The 21,015-nt window shown below is 54.5% G+C and overlaps 1 protein-coding gene across 1 annotated transcript; it reads right to left on the bottom strand.

Moving 5' to 3' along the window:
* Nucleotides 1-3,182: 3,182 nt before the first annotated feature.
* Nucleotides 3,183-6,773, bottom strand: BARX1 (BARX homeobox 1). Its single transcript, XM_090022655.1, has 4 exons — nt 5,914-6,773; nt 4,182-4,470; nt 3,945-4,029; nt 3,183-3,796 (listed from the first exon to the last, which is right to left on the bottom strand). Exons 1-4 carry the CDS (start codon nt 6,116-6,118, stop codon nt 3,632-3,634), a joined length of 744 nt encoding a protein of 247 aa, XP_089878781.1. The 5' UTR covers nt 6,119-6,773; the 3' UTR covers nt 3,183-3,631.
* Between the last annotated feature and the right edge of the window lie 14,242 nt (nt 6,774-21,015).

Below are 21,015 nucleotides of genomic sequence, written 5' to 3'. Positions count from 1 at the left end.
TAATGACGAGATAAAAAGTTTCTTTTACGCCCCCTAATTCCTCCGCAATCGTTTGCAGAGGATCAAACTCCGTTTTCACACACAAGTCATACAACGGTGTGAGACACGGAATAGTTTTGTCTCAAATCATTTATTTATCAAACAAGGCACTGAAACAGCAGGGATGCCCTTGCAACTGGAAGACTGACCTCAGTGAGGGTCCCACTAAGCAAAAATTGGCCGCATCTGAACTGTTCCGCGGTCACTAGCAGCAGCCACTATCTGATCTAGACAGCCCTGCAGAAAGATGGGGGAGGCAGCCGGTTGTCCCAGCGACAGTGCATCCCTCCCCTAATAAACATCCCCGCGCGGCAAGAAAGCTAGAGGTCTCGGGGCTTCTCCTGCCTTCCATCCGCATCTGCCTTGTTCATGCAGACGGCGCCTAGCGCTCTAATGACACCAGTACAGTTCAACGGGCTCAGTCCCCGAGCGTGGACGCCTGCTTGTGCCAAGGTGCAGGAGGCTACTTCTGCCCCGGGAGAGCTCTGCAGACACAGGCGGGCTGAGGAGCGAGCGGGCAGAGCGCGGCGCCGCTTGGCCCGGTCCCGCCGCGCGCGTCTTGCACCCGCGCTCCCGCCGCGCGCCCTCTGGTTTTTCCACCTAGAAGTAGAAAACGCTGGGGCAGCTCGAGCACGGTCCCAGCCCTGCCCCGCGCTGCTGTAATTGGGCCGGGGCGCGGCAGGGTCAGGCCCGTGCCGGGAGGTGTGGGCATGGACACGACCGGGGCGGGAAGCGGCGCTAGCGAAAGGGCCCAGGAGCACAAGGCTTCCCCGAGACATGCGGCCCCGTGGCGGGCCGGGCGGCCGGGCGGGCTGCGCGCTGCGGGAAGCGGCTCCCGGCCCTGTCACCTGCTCCTGCCGGCATGGGATTGCGGCCGCCACGAGAGCTGTGCGGGGCCCGCTCTGCGGCTCGGCCCGCCCCGCCGGGGCGCTCCTTCCCTCCCGTCCCTGGTGGCGGACAGATCTGCCTCGGCTGCTGCCCTCGGACGGTGCGAGCGCGGCTCCACCTGCCCCTTGCCCTGGTGCCTTCGACCGGTCACGTCTGGTGGGGCAGGTCACAGCCCACGGCCCCGGCCTCCCCGCTGTCCGGCTCCGGGCCCGCAGGCAAGAGGAGCTCGACGTGCCCTTCCCGCCCTGCCGCCGCATTGAACTGATGTCTTAGTGCGGTTGCTCCCGGCTTTTCTGCAGGCCACGCGGGTCCCCCCCCCCCCCGCAAATTCCGCGGTTTAACGCTGGAACTAGGCAGAGAGGCCCGAGTCCGGCTTAGAAGCACAGCCCCCTACTCCCGTCCCTCCCCCGCCAGGGTCCCATGTCGCGGGGCGGCCGAGACCTTCTGCGGGCAGGCCTCGGAGCCTGCCCCGACCCCAGCACCTATGCAGGCCAGAGCCGAGCACACGAGCCCAAGCCCCGAAGCTTCCCGCCCTCCGGCAGGGGCCCAGTGTCCCCCGTGGTCGCTGCCCCCCATGCCCCCGGAGCTCCGCAGAGCGAGCCCAGCCGCAGGGAGCGGGCAGCGCAGCGCTGCGCGGAGGGAGCCGGCCGGAGCCGCGCTGCAGCAACGACCCGGGACGGCCAGGGTCCCGCAGCCGCTGCACCAGCACCTGCGAGGCGGAGAAGCGACCCGGAGGGCCCTCGGCTCCCAGCCGCCCCGAGCTCCGCCTTGCTGCTCCGAAAGGCCGGCATCGCGCCGCAAAGGCCACGCGAGCCCCTGGCCGCTCCGGCTCGCTTCGCCCCCGGCCTCCGCGCCAGCACCCGGCGGCGGGGCTCTCCTCGGCCGCCCGCGGCCCCAATGGCTCCAGGCGCCGCTGCTCCCCTGCCCCCGAGCGCAGCTGGGAAGTGGCCCCCGCGGCCAGAGACCCGCAACCCGCGCGCTCGGCAGTGCCCGACCCGCGGCGCCGGCCCCGCCTTGTCCCAGCCCCGCAGCTGCAATCAACCCCCTTCGCTAGCGCTCCGCCAGGTCCCGGCGCGGCCCCGGCGGCGGCCGGCTCAGCCGGCGCTCCCCGCTCGCCGCAGCTGAAGCCAGGAGACAAGGAAAGGCAGCGGCCCCCGGGCAGCGACCGGCCCCGACAACCGCCCCGAGTCGCCCCCACGCGAGACGCGGAAATTAAAATAGATATAATGGGGGGAGTTCGCGGAAGCTGGCGCAGCTGGAAAGAGCCTGACAGCGACTGGGGCTTGTTTCAAATCCCGTCTCGAGAGTCCCTGGGTTGGCCAGGAGGCTGGGCCGGCGGCCCGCGATCGGAGCTGCGGAGTGGCCGCCGCCCCGCACCGCGACACCCCCTTGGCCGCGCGCTCCCCGGACCGGGGACGGAAGAGCCCAGCCGCGTCCGTGCCGCCGGACAGGCCCCTCCGGCCCGGCCCGCCCCGGCCGGGTCGCCGCGGGCTCCGGCTCCAGACGTGACCGCACCTGGGCCGGGGCCGATCTCCCCGTCGCCTCTCAGGCCTGAAGCGGGCATGCTCCCGCAGCAGCAGGCCAGCAGCGCCCGGAGAAGCCTTTGCCCCAGGACCCGCCCTCCCCCCGCGCTGCGGCCCAGGGCAGCCCTGCCCCAACCCCACGGCCCAGGCCGGGCAGGGCGATCTGTAGCGGCCCCAGGAGGGCGCCTGGCAGAGATCGAGGAGCGGCCTGGAGACCGGGCGGGCCTGTCTGCCATCCGCGGGCTCCTGACCCCGGCCAGGCCCTGGACCCCTCGGCAGGCAGTAGCCCAGGAGGCCGGGCGGGCCTTGCTCCTGTCCCTGTCCCTGGCCGCGCGGCTTTGGGCAGGAAAGGGCCGCGGGTCCCAGGCATCTCGCAGCCCGCTGTGCGCGGCCCGGCCCGGCCCGGCCGGCCGACAGCCCTCCCCGGACCCCGAGCCCGGCTCACGGCAGCCGCCCTCCCCCTGGCCGGCTGCGGCGCTGAGCTCCTGCTTGGTGGCCACGAGCCCTCCGTGCCCGCGCGGGGAGGGCTCGAGCCGGCAGAGAAACACAAGGCTGCGGCCGGAGCCTTCCCTCGGCGGCCGTCTCAGCCGGCCCCTCTCCTCCGGGAGGGCGCCCTCCTCGGCCCACGCCGGAGCCGCCCGCGCCCCCGCCCTTCCTCCCGCTCTGGCCCTGGCGGTCCCGCAGCGGCGGCCCGTGCCCGGCCCGTCGCGGCTGCGGCGCGTGAGTCGGAGCGGCTGCGTCACAACTTTATTGAGACAAAGACAAGGTCTTCGTGGGACAAATCCGGTCACACTGCGCTTGCCGAGGGCCTCGGGGCCCCGCGGGCGGCGAGAGCGCCACGGCAGCTCCCGCCCCGGCCCCGCAGCCGGCCCGAGGCGGGCACCGAGCGCGTCTCAAACAGCGGGAAGAGCCATCCTCTGCCCGGCCCGGCCCGGCGCAGCGCCCCCGCCTCGGGGCTGCCCCTTCCTGCGGCTCCTGCCGCGCACGAGTCCTCCACGCTGCGGAAAGCGGGGCTGGAAGGGGCCCGCGAGGCCGGGATCAGCCCAGGCTGCTGCGGGCGGCGAGAGCGGGGCAGTCCGGCAGCCTGGAGCTCAGTCCGCCCCCGGCCGGGGCGCAGCGGGGCCCGGGAGGAGGCGCCGAGGCGGCAGTCCGGAGCCGCAGTGGGCTGCAGGCGGCGGGGCTCACTCCTCCTGGCTGACCTCGCAGGGCGCGCCGAGGCCCTCCGCGTGCTTCTCCGCCTCCTTGGCGCGCTCCTGCTCCGTGAGCTGCTCGCTGCTGGGGATGGAGTTCTTCTTGGGGCGGCCCTTGGGCTTAGTGGGGGACTCCAGGCCCCCGCCCTGCAGCACCTGCCAAAGCAGAGGCGAGGCCGAGTCGGCGGCTGCGGGGGGACGCGGCCCGCAGCCCCAGGCCACGCCGCGGGGCGGCCGCCGAGCACTCCCGGCCGGTCTGGGCCTACCTCGCCGCCACCTCCCGGCCCGGGCCCCGCGCACTTACTATCTTCTTCCACTTCATGCGCCGGTTCTGGTACCAGGTCTTCACCTGCAGCTGGCTCAGGCCCAGGGACTCCGCCAGGTCTATCCTGCACGGGGAGAGGCGGCACGGCCCGTGAGAGTCCTGCGCTCCGGTCCCTTCCCCAGCTCGCCCCGGCCCCTGGGGCGACGGTCGCAGCTGCCCGGGGCCGCGGGAGCCGCCCCGCCCCGCCCGGCCCGGCCCCGCGCCGCTCGCCCTCACCTGTCGGGCGTGGAGAGGTATTTCTGCTTCTCGAAGCGCTTCTCCAGCCCCATGAGCTGCAGCTCCGTGAAGACCGTGCGGCTGCGGCGCCCCTTCTTGGCCTTGCCGCCCTGCTCCGGGGCGCCCGGCTCCAGCTTGCCGCGGAGGTGCAGCTCCAGCGGGAGGTGGGAGGACGAAGAGCCGCCTTGTAGCCCCGAGCCCGCCGCCAGCAGCGCCGAGCCCAGGCCGGAGCAGCCGAGCGGGGCCAGCGGGAACTTGAAGACGGCGGCCTGCTCGGCTTTCAGCACCGCTGCGGGGAGAAAGACAGCGTCAGGCGGCAGCGGGGAGCTCGGTGCTGCGCAGCCCCTCGCGCCGGGCCGCTCGGACTGAGCATCCGCAGAGTTTACACGCGCAGTCCCGGGTCAGCGCCTAGGGAGCAGCGGCCCCTGCTACCCGCAGCCGCCTTCAGCATCACTTGGGAGCAGCGCCAGCCTGAAGGCGGCGGGGCCGCCCTTGCGGGGTTTGCCTGCCCTCTGCTCCAGATCCAAGCAATGGCTCTGCGTCTGCACAGCCCCGGCCTCCAGCTCGGACCCTGGTCTGCCGCGGCCGCCCCTGCAGCTCGCCCGCCCGGGCCCGAATCACCGCTGCCTTGGGGCCCCGAGGTGGAGGCAGGCGGGGAGCGACTCGCTGGGGGCTCCCGTGGGGGCTGGGCTCCCGCCGCCGCTCCTGCCCCGCACACAGGCCGCGGCGGCCCGGCGGGGGCCGTTCCCGGGCCCGAGCGCCCCTGGCCTCCTGAGACGCCGCGCCGGCTGCCCGGGAAGAACCGCGCCGGGCTCCCGGCCTGGAGTCGAGCGGGTCCGTGAGATCCCGGCCCGGCTTCCCGCGCCAGGCCCCACTCGGGAGGCAGCGCCGACTCCGCGGCAGGAACCAGGACAAGCAAAACAACCCCCTCCCCGCAGACTAGGTATCAAAACCCACCACGACGGAAAACACCGGCTGGCCTGCGTGTGCGGGGCGGCTCGGCGGGGCCGGGCGCCGGTGGCGGGGCTGGTGCTGTGTGTGCCCCAGGCCCGGGCACCCCGGAGGGTCCAAGCGCCTGTCGCGGCGGGAGCAGCCCGCGGGCCCGAGCCTGCTCCACCCCCGCTCGCTCCAGGAGCTCGTCCCAAGTCGGCTGCGACCCGGCCGGAGGCCTCGCCCCGGTGGCTCTTACATCGGGTCCCGCCTCAGGCCTCCCTGCCAGAGGGCAGAGGCCGCCGGAGGTCCCGGGCCTCAGCGCCGCGCTCACCCGCGGCTGGGGCTTGTTCCCGCGGGGGCCTTTGTGGCTGCCCTGCCAGGAGCGACACGGGGGGCAGGCTCGTCTAAGGGGCAAAGACGTGGGGGGGTTTCTCTCAGGAAGAGTGTCCCGAGCCGCCCCGAGCGGGCGGCGGCTTCCCGGGAGGGTCCCGTCCCGTCCCGTCCCGCTCGGAGGCAGCGGCGCGTCGGGCCTCGCGGGGCCCGGGAGGAAGCGGCGGGAGCAGACACGAAGCCGGGCAGGCGGCCGCGGGGAGAGGCCGCCGGGCGCCCACAGCCCGCCCGGGGGACGCTCCCCGCGCCCGGGGCCGGGCCAACCAGCCCAGCAGGCAGCAGATGCGGGGGCGGGAGCCGGCCGGAGCAGGGCGGGCGGCTTGCGGAGTGTTTGCACGCTGCCCCGGCGCCCCGCGGCAGCAGCCCGGCCCGGCCCGGCCCGGCCCGCCCGGTGCGCGGCCGGACGTACCGAGGTGGTTGTGGTAGGGCCGGGCCGAGAGCAGCGCCTGCACGCCGAACTTGAGCAGCTCCCCGGCCGGCGCCGCGCCCTTGGCGTCCGCGTGGTCCGTCAGGATCTCCTCGATCATGAAGCTCCTGTAGCGGTGCGAGCGGTGGTCGGGGAAGGCGTCGGCGGGGAAGTAGTGTGCGGCGCCCAGGTCCAGGGGATGCTGCATCCTTGCCCCGCGCCCAGGCCGGGCCGCCCGCGGCAGCGCCCCGCTCCCTCCTCCGCCTCCTGCGGCCGCGAGCCGAGCTCCGCCTCTGCCTCGCGGCTCCCGCCGGCGGCCCCTAGAGCAGCGCCCCGCCCGGGAGGGCGCCCAGGGACAGCGGGGGGGCCGCGTCCATGCTCCCGCCTCGGCCCGGGCTGCCCGCGGCCGCACGGCCCCGCGGCCTGGCCGCGCCGCCCGCACGGGGGCCGGTGGCGGGTCCTGCCTGCCCGCGCCCCCGCGGCGCCCCCACCCCGCCTCCTCCCTCGGAAGAGCGAGCGCCTGGAGATCTCCCGCAGGAGTGAGCCGGGGCTGGAGGAGCTACAACCTCATGCTGCACAAGGCGCGTCATAGGAGAGCTTTCTCCGCCCCAGGACTGAAGACAGCAGCCTATTATATTGCCGACCTGCGTCTGGGACTCTCCGAGCCGCCGGGGGGCGGGGGAGGCCGAGCGGGGGAGGGGGCCTGCTGACTACCTGCGAGTGCGAGGCCGGGCGGAGGCGTTTGAAACCCGCCGCGCTCTGGGCACCGGCTTCGGCGGCTCGTTCGCGTCAGCAGCGGCCGCGAGGCCCCGCACGGCCCCCGGGCTGCGCTCGGCCCGCGCGGGACAGCGCCCCCGGGCCCGGCCCGCCCTCGTGGGTCCCGGTGCGACAGCCGTGGAGCCCAGTGCGGCCCGCCCGGCCTTCACGGCTGCCCCCGGGCCGGGCCGGGCCCGCGCGGGCCCGTCCAGCCGCGCACGGCCTGCTGAGCCGGGGTCACAGCCACGGGCGCGGCCCTGCCGCCGCGCTGCAAGCCGCTGGGGTCAGGCTGCCGCTCGGGCCCTCTCCTAAGCTCGGCGCTGCGGGGCGAGGCAGCCGGCTCCGGGCTCCGAGCCGGGCAGGACCTCCCGCCAGGTCCGGCTCCCGCTAGGGCGACACTTGCAGCGCCCTCGCCCGCCGCGCCGCAGCCCGGCACCAAGCGCGGGGAGGCGAGCCGGGCCTGCCCCGTGTCCCCACGGCCCCGTCGCCGCCTCCGCCTGACCCGCGCCTCGGAGCCGCCGCCGTGCACATCCCGCGCTGTGGCAGGGCAGCCCCGGAGTCCTGCGCCCGCCGGGGGCAGCGCCGGGGGCAGAGCCGCAGCCGCGCGGCAGGTGTCGCGGGCTGCTCCCGGTCGCGGCGGCGGAGCCCGGCGGTGTCCCCGCGCTTGCTGCCGGCTCCGCGGGCGGCCCTCCCGGCCCCGCGCCGCGCTCTCTGCCCCCAGGTCATCGCGGCGCTGCGCGCTATTTTCGGCGGTCTGTGCGCGAAGTGTGTGTGTGTGTGTGTGTGTGTGTGTGTGTGTGTGTGTGGTGGGCGGGGGGGGGCTCCGGAGCCGTCGGGGTCGCTCCGTACAGCGCCCGCCGGCGCCCGCGCCTCACCGCCCGGCGGCTCGGAGCCAGAGGCCCAGATTCCCAGGCTCTCGCCGGACCCAGGGAAAGCGCCAGGCCCTCGCTCTGCACAGGGAGCCTCGCAGCGGCCTCCGCTGCCCACCCGCCTCGCTCCTCCGGGCCGGCTCCCGCAGCCGGTTGGGGCGGGCAGGGCGCGCCGCGGCCGGGGCCTTTCACCTCCTGACCCCGGCTGAGGGCAAGGCTCGTCCCTACCCCGCTCCCCGAGGCAGCATTGCCCGGACCCCGGCCGCGGCGCTGGGTGTTCAGTCCCGTCTTCCCGGGCTGTATTTTCCCGTTTAAATGTTGCCTCTTATCCCTGGGAGGTTGATTTAACTGCCCTCAGGGCCCCGAGGCCGGCAGTGTTTCAGAACAAAATGATTTCACCATTCAAGACCTTTCTGTATAACGCAAGCGACCCGCCGAGCTCCCGGGGGAAGGAACCAGCCGTGACAGCAATAAAGACCATGTGCAAGGCGACCGCCTCGGCGGCTGGCGCTGGGGAGCAGGGTGCGAGCCGCCGCGCTGGAGATTTACGACCGGGAGCTTTGGGCAAGCGCTGCCCAATAAACCGCGGCTGAACGCCAGGGCCCGCGCTTTCCCCCAGCCAGGTCCTACCGGGCCCCGCTGTGCCCCGCGCAGGGGCAGCGCCGAGCCGGGCAATCGCCCGAGGGACCCGAGAGGACGGAGCCGGCTCCCTGACGATGCTGAGACCGGCGGCCGGGCGCTGCAGGAGCCTGACCACTTCCCAGTGCGCTTGGTGCCCACACACAACCCGAGGAGGGTAAAGCTGGGTAACAGCTTGGTGGGCGCCCTGCTAGGACTTGGCCGGGGACTTCCCTATCTTCAAGACCAGACAGATTGACAGTTTTTAGTTCTACGGAGGCTGGGAGATGCTCATCTGCATAATGCCGCTGCCTGAACTGTGAAGACACAGAAACCGGGACAAACACTGCGAATATAGAACTGGGTTTCAGAAACCAGAAAGGGTGCAGAAGCTGACCTACCTGCTCTCTGAAAAGTTATTTTCACCCTGTCCTCTTTCTCTGTTCACTGGGTCCTCATTCTACGGCAAGTAGGTGTCTGCTGCCACAGACTTCCCAGATAACCTGTTCCATATGTTTATTACCATTTGTGAAGGTTCTGCTTGGATTCTCAACTTTCTCCTACTTCCCTAATTTTAAAATTATGTCCCCTGATCTTTGAAACTCTAACTAGCCTGAAGAATGCCTCTCTCCACTCTACTGGGTGATTTCCTAATTTTGGTAACTTCTATTAGGTTACCTTAATTTCCGCAAATGTTGTTACGTTAGCAACACACTTCCAGTGAAAGGCAATGGAGGACTACTAATTACGGACCAAATCCTACTCATGTTACTTGTGCCAACCAACCAGCCCACTGAGGTCCCTATGGAGTCATACACTGTATGACTATGATCTAGATTCTAGAAGGAACCCATTGGCTTTTTTTCCTCCCTCATGGTCTTGCTGCTGACCTGCTGTGTACATTTAAGCAAGTCATTTTGAGTCTGGCTTGTCTCTTCTTTGGACAAAGACTCTTAGGTACCTGCACTGTGCTGCATTAGCTTGGCTGGGGCATATAGGCCTTGATATAAGAAGATACCCCACGTTCTCTTTGCTGGTGTTTCCTGATAGCCTTTATCTGCTGCCTTCATTTAGATGTAACCTCTCAGTGATGGAAACTTGTTCTTTACTGTATCAGGCACAAAGTGGCCCTAATCCAAGCTGGAGCCCCCTGAGGCTGCTGTAAGAAACAACAATGATGTGGGAGTAGAGAGAGAAGGATCCAGCTTCCAGCCTTAGCAGAATAAAATCAGCATTAGACTGAATAGCCTGACACTGTCCCTTTTCCCAGGAGATAAGCTAATTCACCCATTGTGACAAATTATGTACTTTTTCTCACTCCTTCTTTGTTTCCCCCTTTTAAAATAAAATGTAACAGCTGAATGCAGGTCACTCTTCTGGCCTCTAAATAGGGAAGGTCCAGTCTCGTGGAAAGAAGTGCTGAGTGTTTTTCACCTCATGGATCAGCATAAAATGTAACCCACTAAATAGGTTTTCAGAGTTTGTTCAGTTTTTCTTACATGAGGAAAGGTTGCAAGATTTGGTCCTAAGGCTAGATCCTGGGCCAAGAACCTGCAAACAGGGCCCTGAGGACAACAGGGCTCTGAGTGGGTACAAGAATCAGCTCACACAGATACATTTCCTACACTGGAGTCTATGTCTCTTAATTTTAATTCCAAAAAAATGAAACCTTAACACTCATGCCAGATGTTGCCATGCTCAGAATCCATCAGAAACCTTTGGAAATCAGCTTCAAATTTGTTGCAACTTGCAAGGCCATATCTATCATTCAAAAGTGTAACATCAATTAACTTTGAATCAAACATAGATTTGAAATCATGAGTCTTGAAATTGCAATAAAGTAGGTTTAAACTGGATATCTGGAAAATCATCTTCCCTGTTAGAAGAGTGAGGCAGTGGAACAGACTGCCTGGGGACATTGTGGGACCTCCATCATTAGAAGTGTTCAAGAAGAGGTTGGCTAAGCACCGGTCAGGGATTGTTTAGAAGTAGCTATGCCCATGCTATACTATGGGTATTTTCCATGGTTCTGGGCTTCACCAGTTGGCTTGTGGGGCAAGGAAGAAATTTTTTTTCTCTTCCTACTGCTACATGTGTTGGGGATGGAGGAGGGCATTGGGTGCAGCAGTGGGTGTTGGCCCCAGACTTTGACTGGGGTGTGCCAATGCTCCCACTGGGATTTAAACCTGGACATTCCTCAATAGAGGGCCTTGACTTTCTGCTCAGGGTTAGACTGACTGCCATATTTGGGGTCAGGAAGGAATTTTATCCTGTGGTCACATTGGTACAGACTATGGGGTTTTTTGCCTTCCTTTGCAAGTAAGATGACCACATTTCCACCTGCATCTCTCAAGCATAGCAGCAGCAGGACATTGGCCACTGTTATCCTCCTACTTTACCTGTGGCAGGTTAGGGCATTATGCCTAATGGTTGTGTCAGGATTAACTGCATAGTTTTACTAATAGGTTAGACAATTGATTTATGTAGGATGTTTTTGATAGGGCTGATCCTGCCTCAGTCACAGGGTTGGACTAGATGACCTCTAAAGATCTTTTCCAACCCTACTTTTCTATGATTCTATGAGTCTTACCTTTTACATTCTTTGATCTTCTCTGAATCCCAGTTATCTCAAATATGACCTGAATACGCAGTCCCATTTTGCATAACCTATCTGGGTGATACAATGCTGTGTCAATAAAGTAGGGCTTACTATAGGAGGAAGTCGTAGGAGGAAACAGGAGGAAGAAGAGATAGGAAGTGTGTGTGTGTGTGTGTCTGTGTGTGTGCACATGTGTGTGTGTGTGTGCGTGTCAGACAAAGTTCTTTGGGTACACTCACACATGTAAGCATAGAAGGGAAGTGTATATTTTGCTCTGGATCAGGCAAGAGGTGGCTAATTATCCCTACCTCCTGCAAACATCAATGAACAATGTAAGTCCCTTACCCCCTTCACCAGATCACAAGCCTACATAGTTGGAGAGCTTGTACAAGAAACTTGCAAAAATAAATAAGGATAGATTTGTACCCCTTTTGCCAGCCGTATGATATAAAAACCAAAAAGTACAAAAGTATTTTTTAAGACTTTGCTTACTTTTGCATTTTAAGTGGTTCTTTCTAGGCTAAAAGACCCTGATGGCTGGAGTATTAATGAAAAGGTGACAGCTAAACCTGTGACAGTTTTGGGGGAAAGGTATTTTTAGGCATGTGGTTTCAACACTCCTTGTTTTGGTAAAAGCTCTTCAGCTTCAATGAGTAATTAACATTTTGAATAGAGGAGGCTTTTGTTGAACATTCAACATCCTTGCCCCTTAAAGTTAGGTGTTAAGTGCTCACAGTAAACTCCCTTACACTTCTAATGAAAAATCAAAACAAAGAAACCACACAGGAAAGACTCTCCTGATATTTCTGAAATTAAAAATGCCCAAACATTTCATGCCTTATTTATACATTAAAACACCACCTCTTTTTGCTAAGTCTATTTTTAAACAGTATTTGCAGGTCAGCTTTAAGACCCCAAGGCCCTGGCAGCTGCAGAGTGTGCAGGTGCATGGTATAGTTCTAACTGAACGCTGCCATTTGCTCTAAAACTCCTAAATTTTATTTATGCTATATAAAGCATCCTTAAGGAGAAACTCTTCCCCCCATTTCCAAGACCTACGACTTTGTGCGTCAGGGAGGATGTTTTGCACTGGAGTTCACAGCAATGGCCTTGCACCAGCAAACTCCTTTTCTGTAAATGCTCTATGCTGCTGTGGAATAGCATGTGAATGGTGCATGCCCCTGGCAGCTGGGGGGGTATGGTGGCAGTGGGAGCAGGGCAGCAGCAGGCAGGAGCCCAGTGGTAGTAAGCTGAGGAGCTCCTGCAGCCACTGCGCCTTTTCGTAGGGGATGCACCACCACATGCAGGGGGTGCACCCCCTACATGTCACCCCTGGAAGAGGACTTGTCCCAGTACAGCTCACTGAAGTTGCAGGCCACAGTAAAGTTCATTGGAGAGGGTCAGTGCATCACCTCTACAGGAAAGGAAAAATCCTACTGTCATTGAAGCTGGTGGAAGTATTTGCATTGACTTCAGTGGGCTGGAATTACAATGTTATTCCCGCTAGAATAGCTAAAACCTAAAAAAAAATGAATCTGTGACTTGAAGTTAATTGCTAAGGAAGAGTGTGCTCTTAGTAGTGTCAGCCCAGCAGGCATCATGGGTGGCAATCCAGCATGTCCAGCTGCCCTCTAACTAATATCCAGCAGTTTGTATTTGGGAGGGAGGGGGACATTATGCTATTCAAGAAACATCACTCCCACAATTGTTGTCCCTTGGACTGCTGCAGGGTGTCTGAACAGGGAAATTAGTCACAATAATCTCCATCTCACTCACCTCTCATGGCACTTGATATTCAGGAAACCACAAAGTGGTATGAATAGAGTGGAAAACGTGACATCACACACTAATTGCAAAAGAGCATTAGGGCTGAGGGAATAGCTGAAGCCTGAGTAATACATTATGTTTAACGGTTGAGTAAAATTTCATCAGTATTTAAACACGTATCCCTCCAAAAATGATTTTCTGCAAACACCTGGTGGTACCAGACAGTTTGAGTATTTAGCTTTATTTGAAAGTCGTGTCTATAAGACATAATTAGGTTTCCATGCAAACTATATGCAATTGCACTCTGATCTCTTTACTTCCTCACCAATTCAAATGCATCACCAATCTGGCATTGCCCTCTTTGCTAGATACTCTGGTGATTCACACAACCTCAGTGTCTCAGTTGCTTCCAGAATTTTTCAGAGTACATCTAAATGTAGAGAGTACACCTACATTCACAAGTGTTTAATCAAATATATCTTCCACTGAAAGTGTTTAACAATCTGAATAGCATGCACATAATTTGCCTGTCAACTACTGGCTATAATGGCCCTGAAATTAACATTGGTAAATCTACTTATGTATAATCTAGCCCTTCACAATATAAAATGTGAGCATTTTCTGACTGAGATCCAATAATGATTTTCCTCTGCCACCCCTTTCATTTTGTACAAACACATTAATAAAAAGAGCCTTAATCAACCCTGCAGATACAGTGACTAAAGTTCGAACTGCAAGAGGGGAGCATGGTGATTTTTCCCCTTATTCTGACTATGTGCATATCACCAATCCCTGTATGGACATACAAGTCAAGTCAGGTAAAAGTTTCAAGCTGGTCAGTATCTAATATGGCAATACATCTCTATGAGTCAAGTCCTGGACCTTGGTGCATTGTCCATGGAAACTTATAAGGAGATACCAAGGAGGAAGGATTAAAAAACTTCCTCCTCCAGCAAAACTCTCTCTTGAAAAGGTCTTTCAATCAGAGATCCAGTGCAGTCACATGCCCACTGCCATCCCTCTTCTGTTATGTTTCTTCTAGGTATGGAACCACCACAGGGAAAGCAGCTGTAGAAATCTTTGCTGTGCCATGAGGTCCCTTAAGGCCCCTACACAGCTTGCATTTCCTCTGCAATCCAATTATAGCAACTTGATGGCGTCTAGGGCCTCACACCCTGACAGAAGTGAGAACTGGGTTTGGCCTTCTCAGAGGTAAAGTCAAGCCTTACAAACAAGAAAGAACACATCTTTTAAATTGCTAGGTAAGAAGTACAATATCGGTGTAGGTTTATGGCCTCTGGGATCAAGTCCTTCTCTAGCAAAACTCTCAGTGAAATTCCCAAATGACTGCAGGAATAGGTTGTATATATGCCACTACAGCATACATAAAATCCTAGTTCTGGATCATGAGACCTGTGTACAAACTTTTGCATGCATAACCTTAGCATAAGTAACATCCCTGATGGGACTGCAAAATGGGAGTGAGGAACAGGCAGGTGTGCCTGCTGGCAAGCCTTCAAGTTACATGTGAGCTCTTGCACCCCCAGCTGGGGGGCCTACACTTTTCAAAAGGTGGGTTGTCTTGTTTAATTAGTAATTACATCACATCTCAACCGTACTGCTCTGTCTGCAATTCCTTTGACAGCTGCAAACCAATGACTCAGCACTTCTGCCTCCTGAATTCTCTTAAATTCTAGCAACCAATTAAAACAAATGTGAAATTAAAGATACCCTTCACTATAGAAATAATAAGCACATTGCAGAAACATGGCAAACACATAGGCCTGTGCTTAGCATTGCCATCCAAGAGTAGTCTTATTAACTGTCCTGGGACTGCTCACAAATACATAAAGTTAAATTCATATCTACATCTTTGGCAAATTGTATCCCTGTTATTAAACCTGAAAAATGTAGTCCCCTTAACTTTTGACCTCTTACACTGTGGATTTTGGGCACATGAATGCCTATGTATTTGGCTTTGGTAGTTTTAGCATATAAAGTCTTGATTCTGCAGCCAACGAAAGCAAAGGCAGTTGTACCATTGGCTTTAGTGGGAATAGGATCAAGCCTTAGATGAAAAGCTGGCCTACCAATTTTTTGAGAGACACTCAGGAAAAAGCAGAAGTATATTAGACAGAGGAACAGAAATTGTGTGAGTTTGGATTAGGGGAGTTTCTTTTCTATTTTCACATTACTGGGGCTACTCTTCAAGGAAGTACACGTGAGCTTATACAATCCACTGGAGACCAAAGCTATCTCTGTGGTGGTCCTGTGCATCTTCTGTACGACTCTAGTCCTACACAGCAATCTCTGCTTCCATGGAAGTAAGTGTCCAATGAAAGGACTGTGAGGAACTACAGAAGAATCTGGCATGATTGTGCCAGAGGAACTACAGAAGAATCTGGCATCATAGTGTTCCCAGGTTCCCACTTCATATTATGTTAGATTGATACATGACTGGCAGGGTCCCAAGTGGTATGAGATGTAACAGGAGGAGGTCAAGCATTAGCAAAAGAAAACCCATGATACATATCCTTGCAGATATAAACTGCCATAGATCCCTTACCATGTTTTCTTTTACTTCAATTTGAGCCAGGTGAGGATCTACTGCTATTGGTGAAAATCAGTCACAAGATTGGTAATTTGAGGTGGGCAGAGCTGATATATGGCATCAAGTTCAGGAAGATTGTTCACTTAGGTTAATAATGAGAGAACTGATTTTAATTTTAGGTTCACAACACACATGCATAGACACACACACACACACACACACACACACACTGTATAAATTAGTTCTGAGACTAGCTCACAGAGCACACAGTCCTAAGAACATAAAGAAAATAAGAACTGCCATTGGGCAACTAAATGGCAGAAGAAATGCCATATAGATAAGTAGCAAGTTACGCACATGGGCAAAAATAACCCAAAATTATTACTGACAAAAATAACACATGCTTACACTTACATGAGCCTTTGTCACAGAAAAGAGATCTGGGAGTTATTATTTACGCTTCGCTAAAAACAGTTCAATGCTCAGCAGCTGTCAAAATGACAAACAAAATGTTAGGTTTATTAAGAAGGGAATTATAAATAAAACAGAAAGTATCATTATTTCTCTTTATAAGTCTATGGTGCTTCCACACATTGAATACCATGCAGATTTTTGATCCCCAGACTCATACTGCATACATGAACGGCCTGAGCACCCACTCGGCCGCTGTGTGACACAGGAAACTGAGCAAGATGGACCTATGGTCTGACCCAGTAAATGGCACTTCTTATTTTCTTATATCATGTTCTTAGGACTTTGTGCTCTGTGAGCTAGTCTCAGAACTAATATATACAGCGTGTGTGTCTATGCATGTGTGTTGTGAACCTAAAATTAAAATCAGTTATTAACCTCAGCTAAAACCTAATATCAGCTATTATTAACCATTATTAACCTCAGTGAAAAATCTTCCTGAACTTGATGCCATATATCAGCTCTGCCCACCTCAAGTTACCGATCTTGTGACTGATTTTCACCAATAGCGGTAGATCCTCACCTGGCTCAAATTGAAGTAAAAGGAAACATGGCAAGGGATCTTTGGCAGTTTACATCTTCAAGAATATAGTCTCATAGTTTCATAGTTCCTAGGGTCGGAAGGGTCCTGAGCAGATCGAGTCCGACCCCCTGCCATGGCAGGAGGAGTACTGGGGTCAAACGAGGTGCTCATCCAGCCTCCTCTTAAAGACCCCCAGCGTAGGAGCCGGCACCACTTCCCTTAGAAGTTGGTTCCAAATCCTAGCTGCCCTGACCGTGAAGTAGCGCCTCCTGTATCATGAGTTTTCTTTTGCTAGTGCTAGACCTCCTCCTGTTACATCTCACACCACTAGGGACCCTGCCAGTCATGTATCAATCTAACATAATATGAAGTGGGAACCTGGGAACACTGATTTAATTCAAGAAATTAAAAGGATGAACATTCATGGAAGTCCAACCACACACACACACTTCCCCTCTAAAAGTCCTCTAGGGCAGGAAATGGACTGATCTGTGAATTATTTGAAAAAGAGCCATCCACACCAGAAATAAAACTATAAATCTTATTTTAAGTCCTGGCTTCACATATAGGTTTTATTTATAATTTGAAAATTAGGATGGCTTTGTCTATAGATTCCTTTATGCAGAAACTGTCTATACCCCCTCCCCCCCCGGCAATATCAAAGGTTTGCATGCATATTTTTGTTTTGTTTTAGTTATTACTTTACATCCAGTACAAATCTATACACTACTGGAGAAAATTTAAACCACCATGCTTTTTAATTTTAAGTTGGATCCTGTTGGCTTTTTTCAGGTAAAACTCTCACAGAACATCAGATCTTTTTATTAATTGCACACAAAGGATAAGATTTTGCAAAAGCACTCACATGAGTTAAGCACCTATTGTATAATTGTTTAGCAAGTCTCAGCAGTGAGAAAAATCTTACACTGAAATTAAGAGAAGTTTTGCCTTTAGTTTCAATAGGATCAAAGTCAGAGCTCCAAGTATTTTTAACATTAGCTCATGTTAGATTTGTATGTTAGGTAAAACTATTTCTACTTGCTATTTTCAAGAGACATTTTTCAGCCTACACATGAAATTCACTATGCTTAAAGAATTAAAGTTATTTATGTTTTGTTTAATTTTTCTTCACTTCAATGTTTCTATGTTATAACTAGATTTTGGACTTTATTATGGAATGTCTAATTCCTAATGACCTAATTATTAAATCATATCAGTCATAACTACAGATGGATTTATTTAGTATTATTCTTTGGGATTTCTTCACTACCGTTTCCTTTAATATCATGCATTTATTTAAATTAATTAACATGAATACATAGATATGGGCCTAGTGCCATGTTGTTCAAAATCTGCTGAAATGCCACATCACATGATAAATTGCAGGCTAAAACACTGTCCCTGATTTTAACCCTAAAAGGACTGGAAGCTATAATACAAATGATTGGGGGAGGGGAAGGGGGAAACGAAACAAAAATAAACTTTGTGATAATAGCACGAAGACTGACAAAGTAATTCTAGTGTCTAAGAGGGTACAAAGTATATTGCAAATGTTTTCTGTTTTACAAAATCCTAACTTCAACAACCGCCTTCACTCAGATGTTCATCTAATTACAGGACAGAGAAAATTACATTTCACTACTCAGCTGCAAGGCCTCTGGCGCCCTCTGCTGGGCACCAACTATTCTGAGACTCAGAGCTATTGTCGGGTATTCTGATCTCAAATATGAACTAAGCAGTAAGAGATGCAAGTCACATCACATACTTGCATGTTATTACACTCTACTGCTTTTACTTTCCCCCTAGTAACAATCTCTTAGGGACAAAGTTGCACCTCCAAATATTGTTATGGCCTGAAAAGGCTCTAGCTAAGATTGGGATGATGTTGTGCTAAATCCTGAAACACTACACTGTATAGTAAAACAGAGTTCCTACCTAAAGGCAGGAAAAAAGTGTTGAAGCAGAAACAGAAGCACAGAGAGAAGGAGAGAGACATGGCCAAGGTTACAGGGCAGATCAGTGGCAGGCATAAGAAAAGACTCCCATCTCACTCACATTTTAGTCACCCTTATTCCTAGGGCATTCAGTCCCCTTCCACTGAAGCATTGAACAGACTGAGTATTTTGAGAGTCTGGAGGCTTTTAATTTCATAGTAAGCAAAAGTGTGATCTCAAGAGCTTTCAAAAGAAACTCCATTTGTTTTTAGTTAAAGTACTGCCAAAGGTCCAGAGCTTGATCACACTGCTCACGTGAGCTGTCCACAAGACCCCAGCTAAGACAAGCAGAACTTCCCTCCCTCCCCAGCCTCATTTAGAATATGATTAGAAGCAAATGACTCATTTCAGATAAAACAGGAACCTTGGCCCCAGGTTCTTATTTATTTTTCAACTGACTTCAGTGGGATCATGATCAGGGCCCCAAAGCCATCTGTCTTATTACCAGAGACATTTCATCAGCAGAACAAACCTATGCTTGGTGCTCATTACTCCTGCTTTAATACAATCATTCTTTTTTCTGCAGATCCTAACACTTTTCACAATTTCACTCCTTTTGTCTGGTTGGGATTTTTATTACTGTTTCATTTAGACACAAGCAGCTTGCTTGTCACTAAAATTTGAATTAAGTGGCTCAAGCAATTAGCCACTTTGAATCAAGCAAAGTCATTTCCAGGGGTGTATGATGATAAGCAGTTCCAGGCAGCAGCATAAAAAAAAAAGGTAAATGACAGTCATTTAGCACAGTGGGAGCTAACCTTTTTTGGGAGGCATGCCACAGATCAGCCCCTCCCCTTCCCCGAGTGCCACTCCAGTCCCCTTCCCCTGCCCAATCTGCTGTTCTGCTTTCTACTTTCAGCCCTGTGCTCCTTGTCTGACCTGCTACCCTGATTTCTACTTCTAGCCTTGTGATCCTACCTGATATGCTGCTCTGCTTTCCTCTTCCTCCCCGCTCCCTGATCTGCTATGTGCCACATACAGAAGCCACCTGTGCAACTTGTGGATGCATGTCATAGGTTGGCTATCCCTAGTTTAGCACATCAGCCTTCCATTTTCAGAGAACTGAGCCTCCAGGGAATTTAATGGAATCACAGCAGCTGAAGGGTACCATAACTGACAGCTGGTAGTACAGGTGCCCTGTCTATGCAGGGCATTCCTACACCACTTCCTGCACACTAGGGAGCATAACAATAAGGCAGCATACCTGCTTTACACATGCTATCCCCAGAACAGAAGTGAGGGAGCTGCTTTAGTGCAGTACAGGATGTATACCAATGATCCTCTCTCAGGAGTCTTTCAAAGTGGCACTCTAAAAGAGGCAAAGCGCTCATGCTTGAACTTTGCTAGGCCCCATGGAACAAACTTGGAGGCCTAGATAGGAACAGCAGGGGTGCCATGTGATTTTGGGACATCTAACCCAGCAGTGAAATGAAGCAAACACATTACTACCTTTGCAATCTGCCTACTCTGTCCCATGCTAATTGCACAGCAAACCAGAGTAAACATTAAACAGTAAACATTGTTTAGCACCAAATAAAAGGAGAATGAGAAAAAGTCTGTAGCCACAACCTAAAGACATATTTCTGCTGAAACCTTGCTTACTTAAATCATTCCAGTGGAGCCTATTGGATAACTTGCCTGGGTAAGATGAGTAGGATTTGGCCTTTAACTTAAATACCATATATAAGGTATTTAAATTATATAATTATTATACACACACGTGTATATATATATATAAAATCTGCTGCAAGTAGCAAAAAGTTTGTTTCTATCATAGCCTGCATACAGCACTGCCCTGGCACTTTTTGGCTCAAGAGTGGGAAATCCCATTCCACTGATTTCAGTAAACAGCATTTTAAAACAGCCCATAGGGTTAGTGGTTTCGGGCAGCCGTACAACTCAGTAACATTTTGTTTCAGAGGAAAATTTTAACAGAGAAATGATAATGGAAATAAATCTGCACACTTGCACAAATTAATATATTAACACTTTGAAAAACCATAGACATTCCTTTTCATCTTACACATTTGGTTTTCCTTAAGACGCGCTTTTGTGCCCATTTAACTTAATTGACTTCAATGTAGCTATTGCTGATTTACCCTGGCAGAAGAGGAGAATCAAGCCATGCCTGTACATAGTCCTTCCCTCAGAGTTGGGAAAGAGGCACAAGGTGTTTTACAACAGGGTTTCCCTAAACCTGCCATCAGATACTACCTCCTTTTCCCCACTCTCACCCAAAGTACTTTAGCTTTCAGCAAACAATTTTGGTTTTATTCCTGGATGAATAAAAACCTGGCTTGAAGTAAAAAAAAGAAAAAGAAAAAGAAAGACAACCTATTTGTCTATTTCACTGACTCTTGACCAGGGTGCCATGGCTCCCAGAAGTGCCTTGAGATTCTTTTAAGTGGCCCAGAGCATTACACAATGTTAACACTGCTTGGTGTGAAAACACGTTTCACAAGATAAACCCAGAAATTTCAAACAGGAATCCATAGTGTTAAAAACATTCTGACCCGCTGTGGTCTTTCTGAGTTCTTTACAACAGAAAAGCTGCTCTAGCATTTTTCCACAGTCCAAAACTGAGTGCTATTTTTTTAAAATGAAAAGCTCAACACTTTCTGAAAAATCAAGTCCATTCAAGTTGGGCATTCAAGAATTGGGGGAGCCTCTACCAGCATTCAGGTGTACAGAATTCCCCACAGACCCAGAAGAGTCAGTCTTTCCTTCTGGTTGCAACAGGACCCAGGGAGTCAGTGCAGTTGTACTGTTCAGAGAGGCAAAAGCTAGGGCTGGAGTTCCTGACACCTGTGCAGTAGGCTGGTGCGAAGTGGGTAGTATTCGCTTTGGACTCGGCTGATTTGGGGGACAGTGATTTGATTTGGTGATTCGAATCACTTGTCCCGAATCGATTCAGCCAAATTAGCCAGGCTCATCACTCACCCACTCTCCCAACCTGG

Source organism: Crocodylus siamensis, chromosome 11, assembly GCF_052110815.1.
Source record: "Crocodylus siamensis isolate JL-2025a chromosome 11, ASM5211081v1, whole genome shotgun sequence".
NCBI classification, from domain to species: domain Eukaryota; kingdom Metazoa; phylum Chordata; order Crocodylia; family Crocodylidae; genus Crocodylus; species Crocodylus siamensis.
Note: the sequence above shows the minus strand (reverse complement) of the source record. Positions and strands in the feature narration are given on the sequence as shown.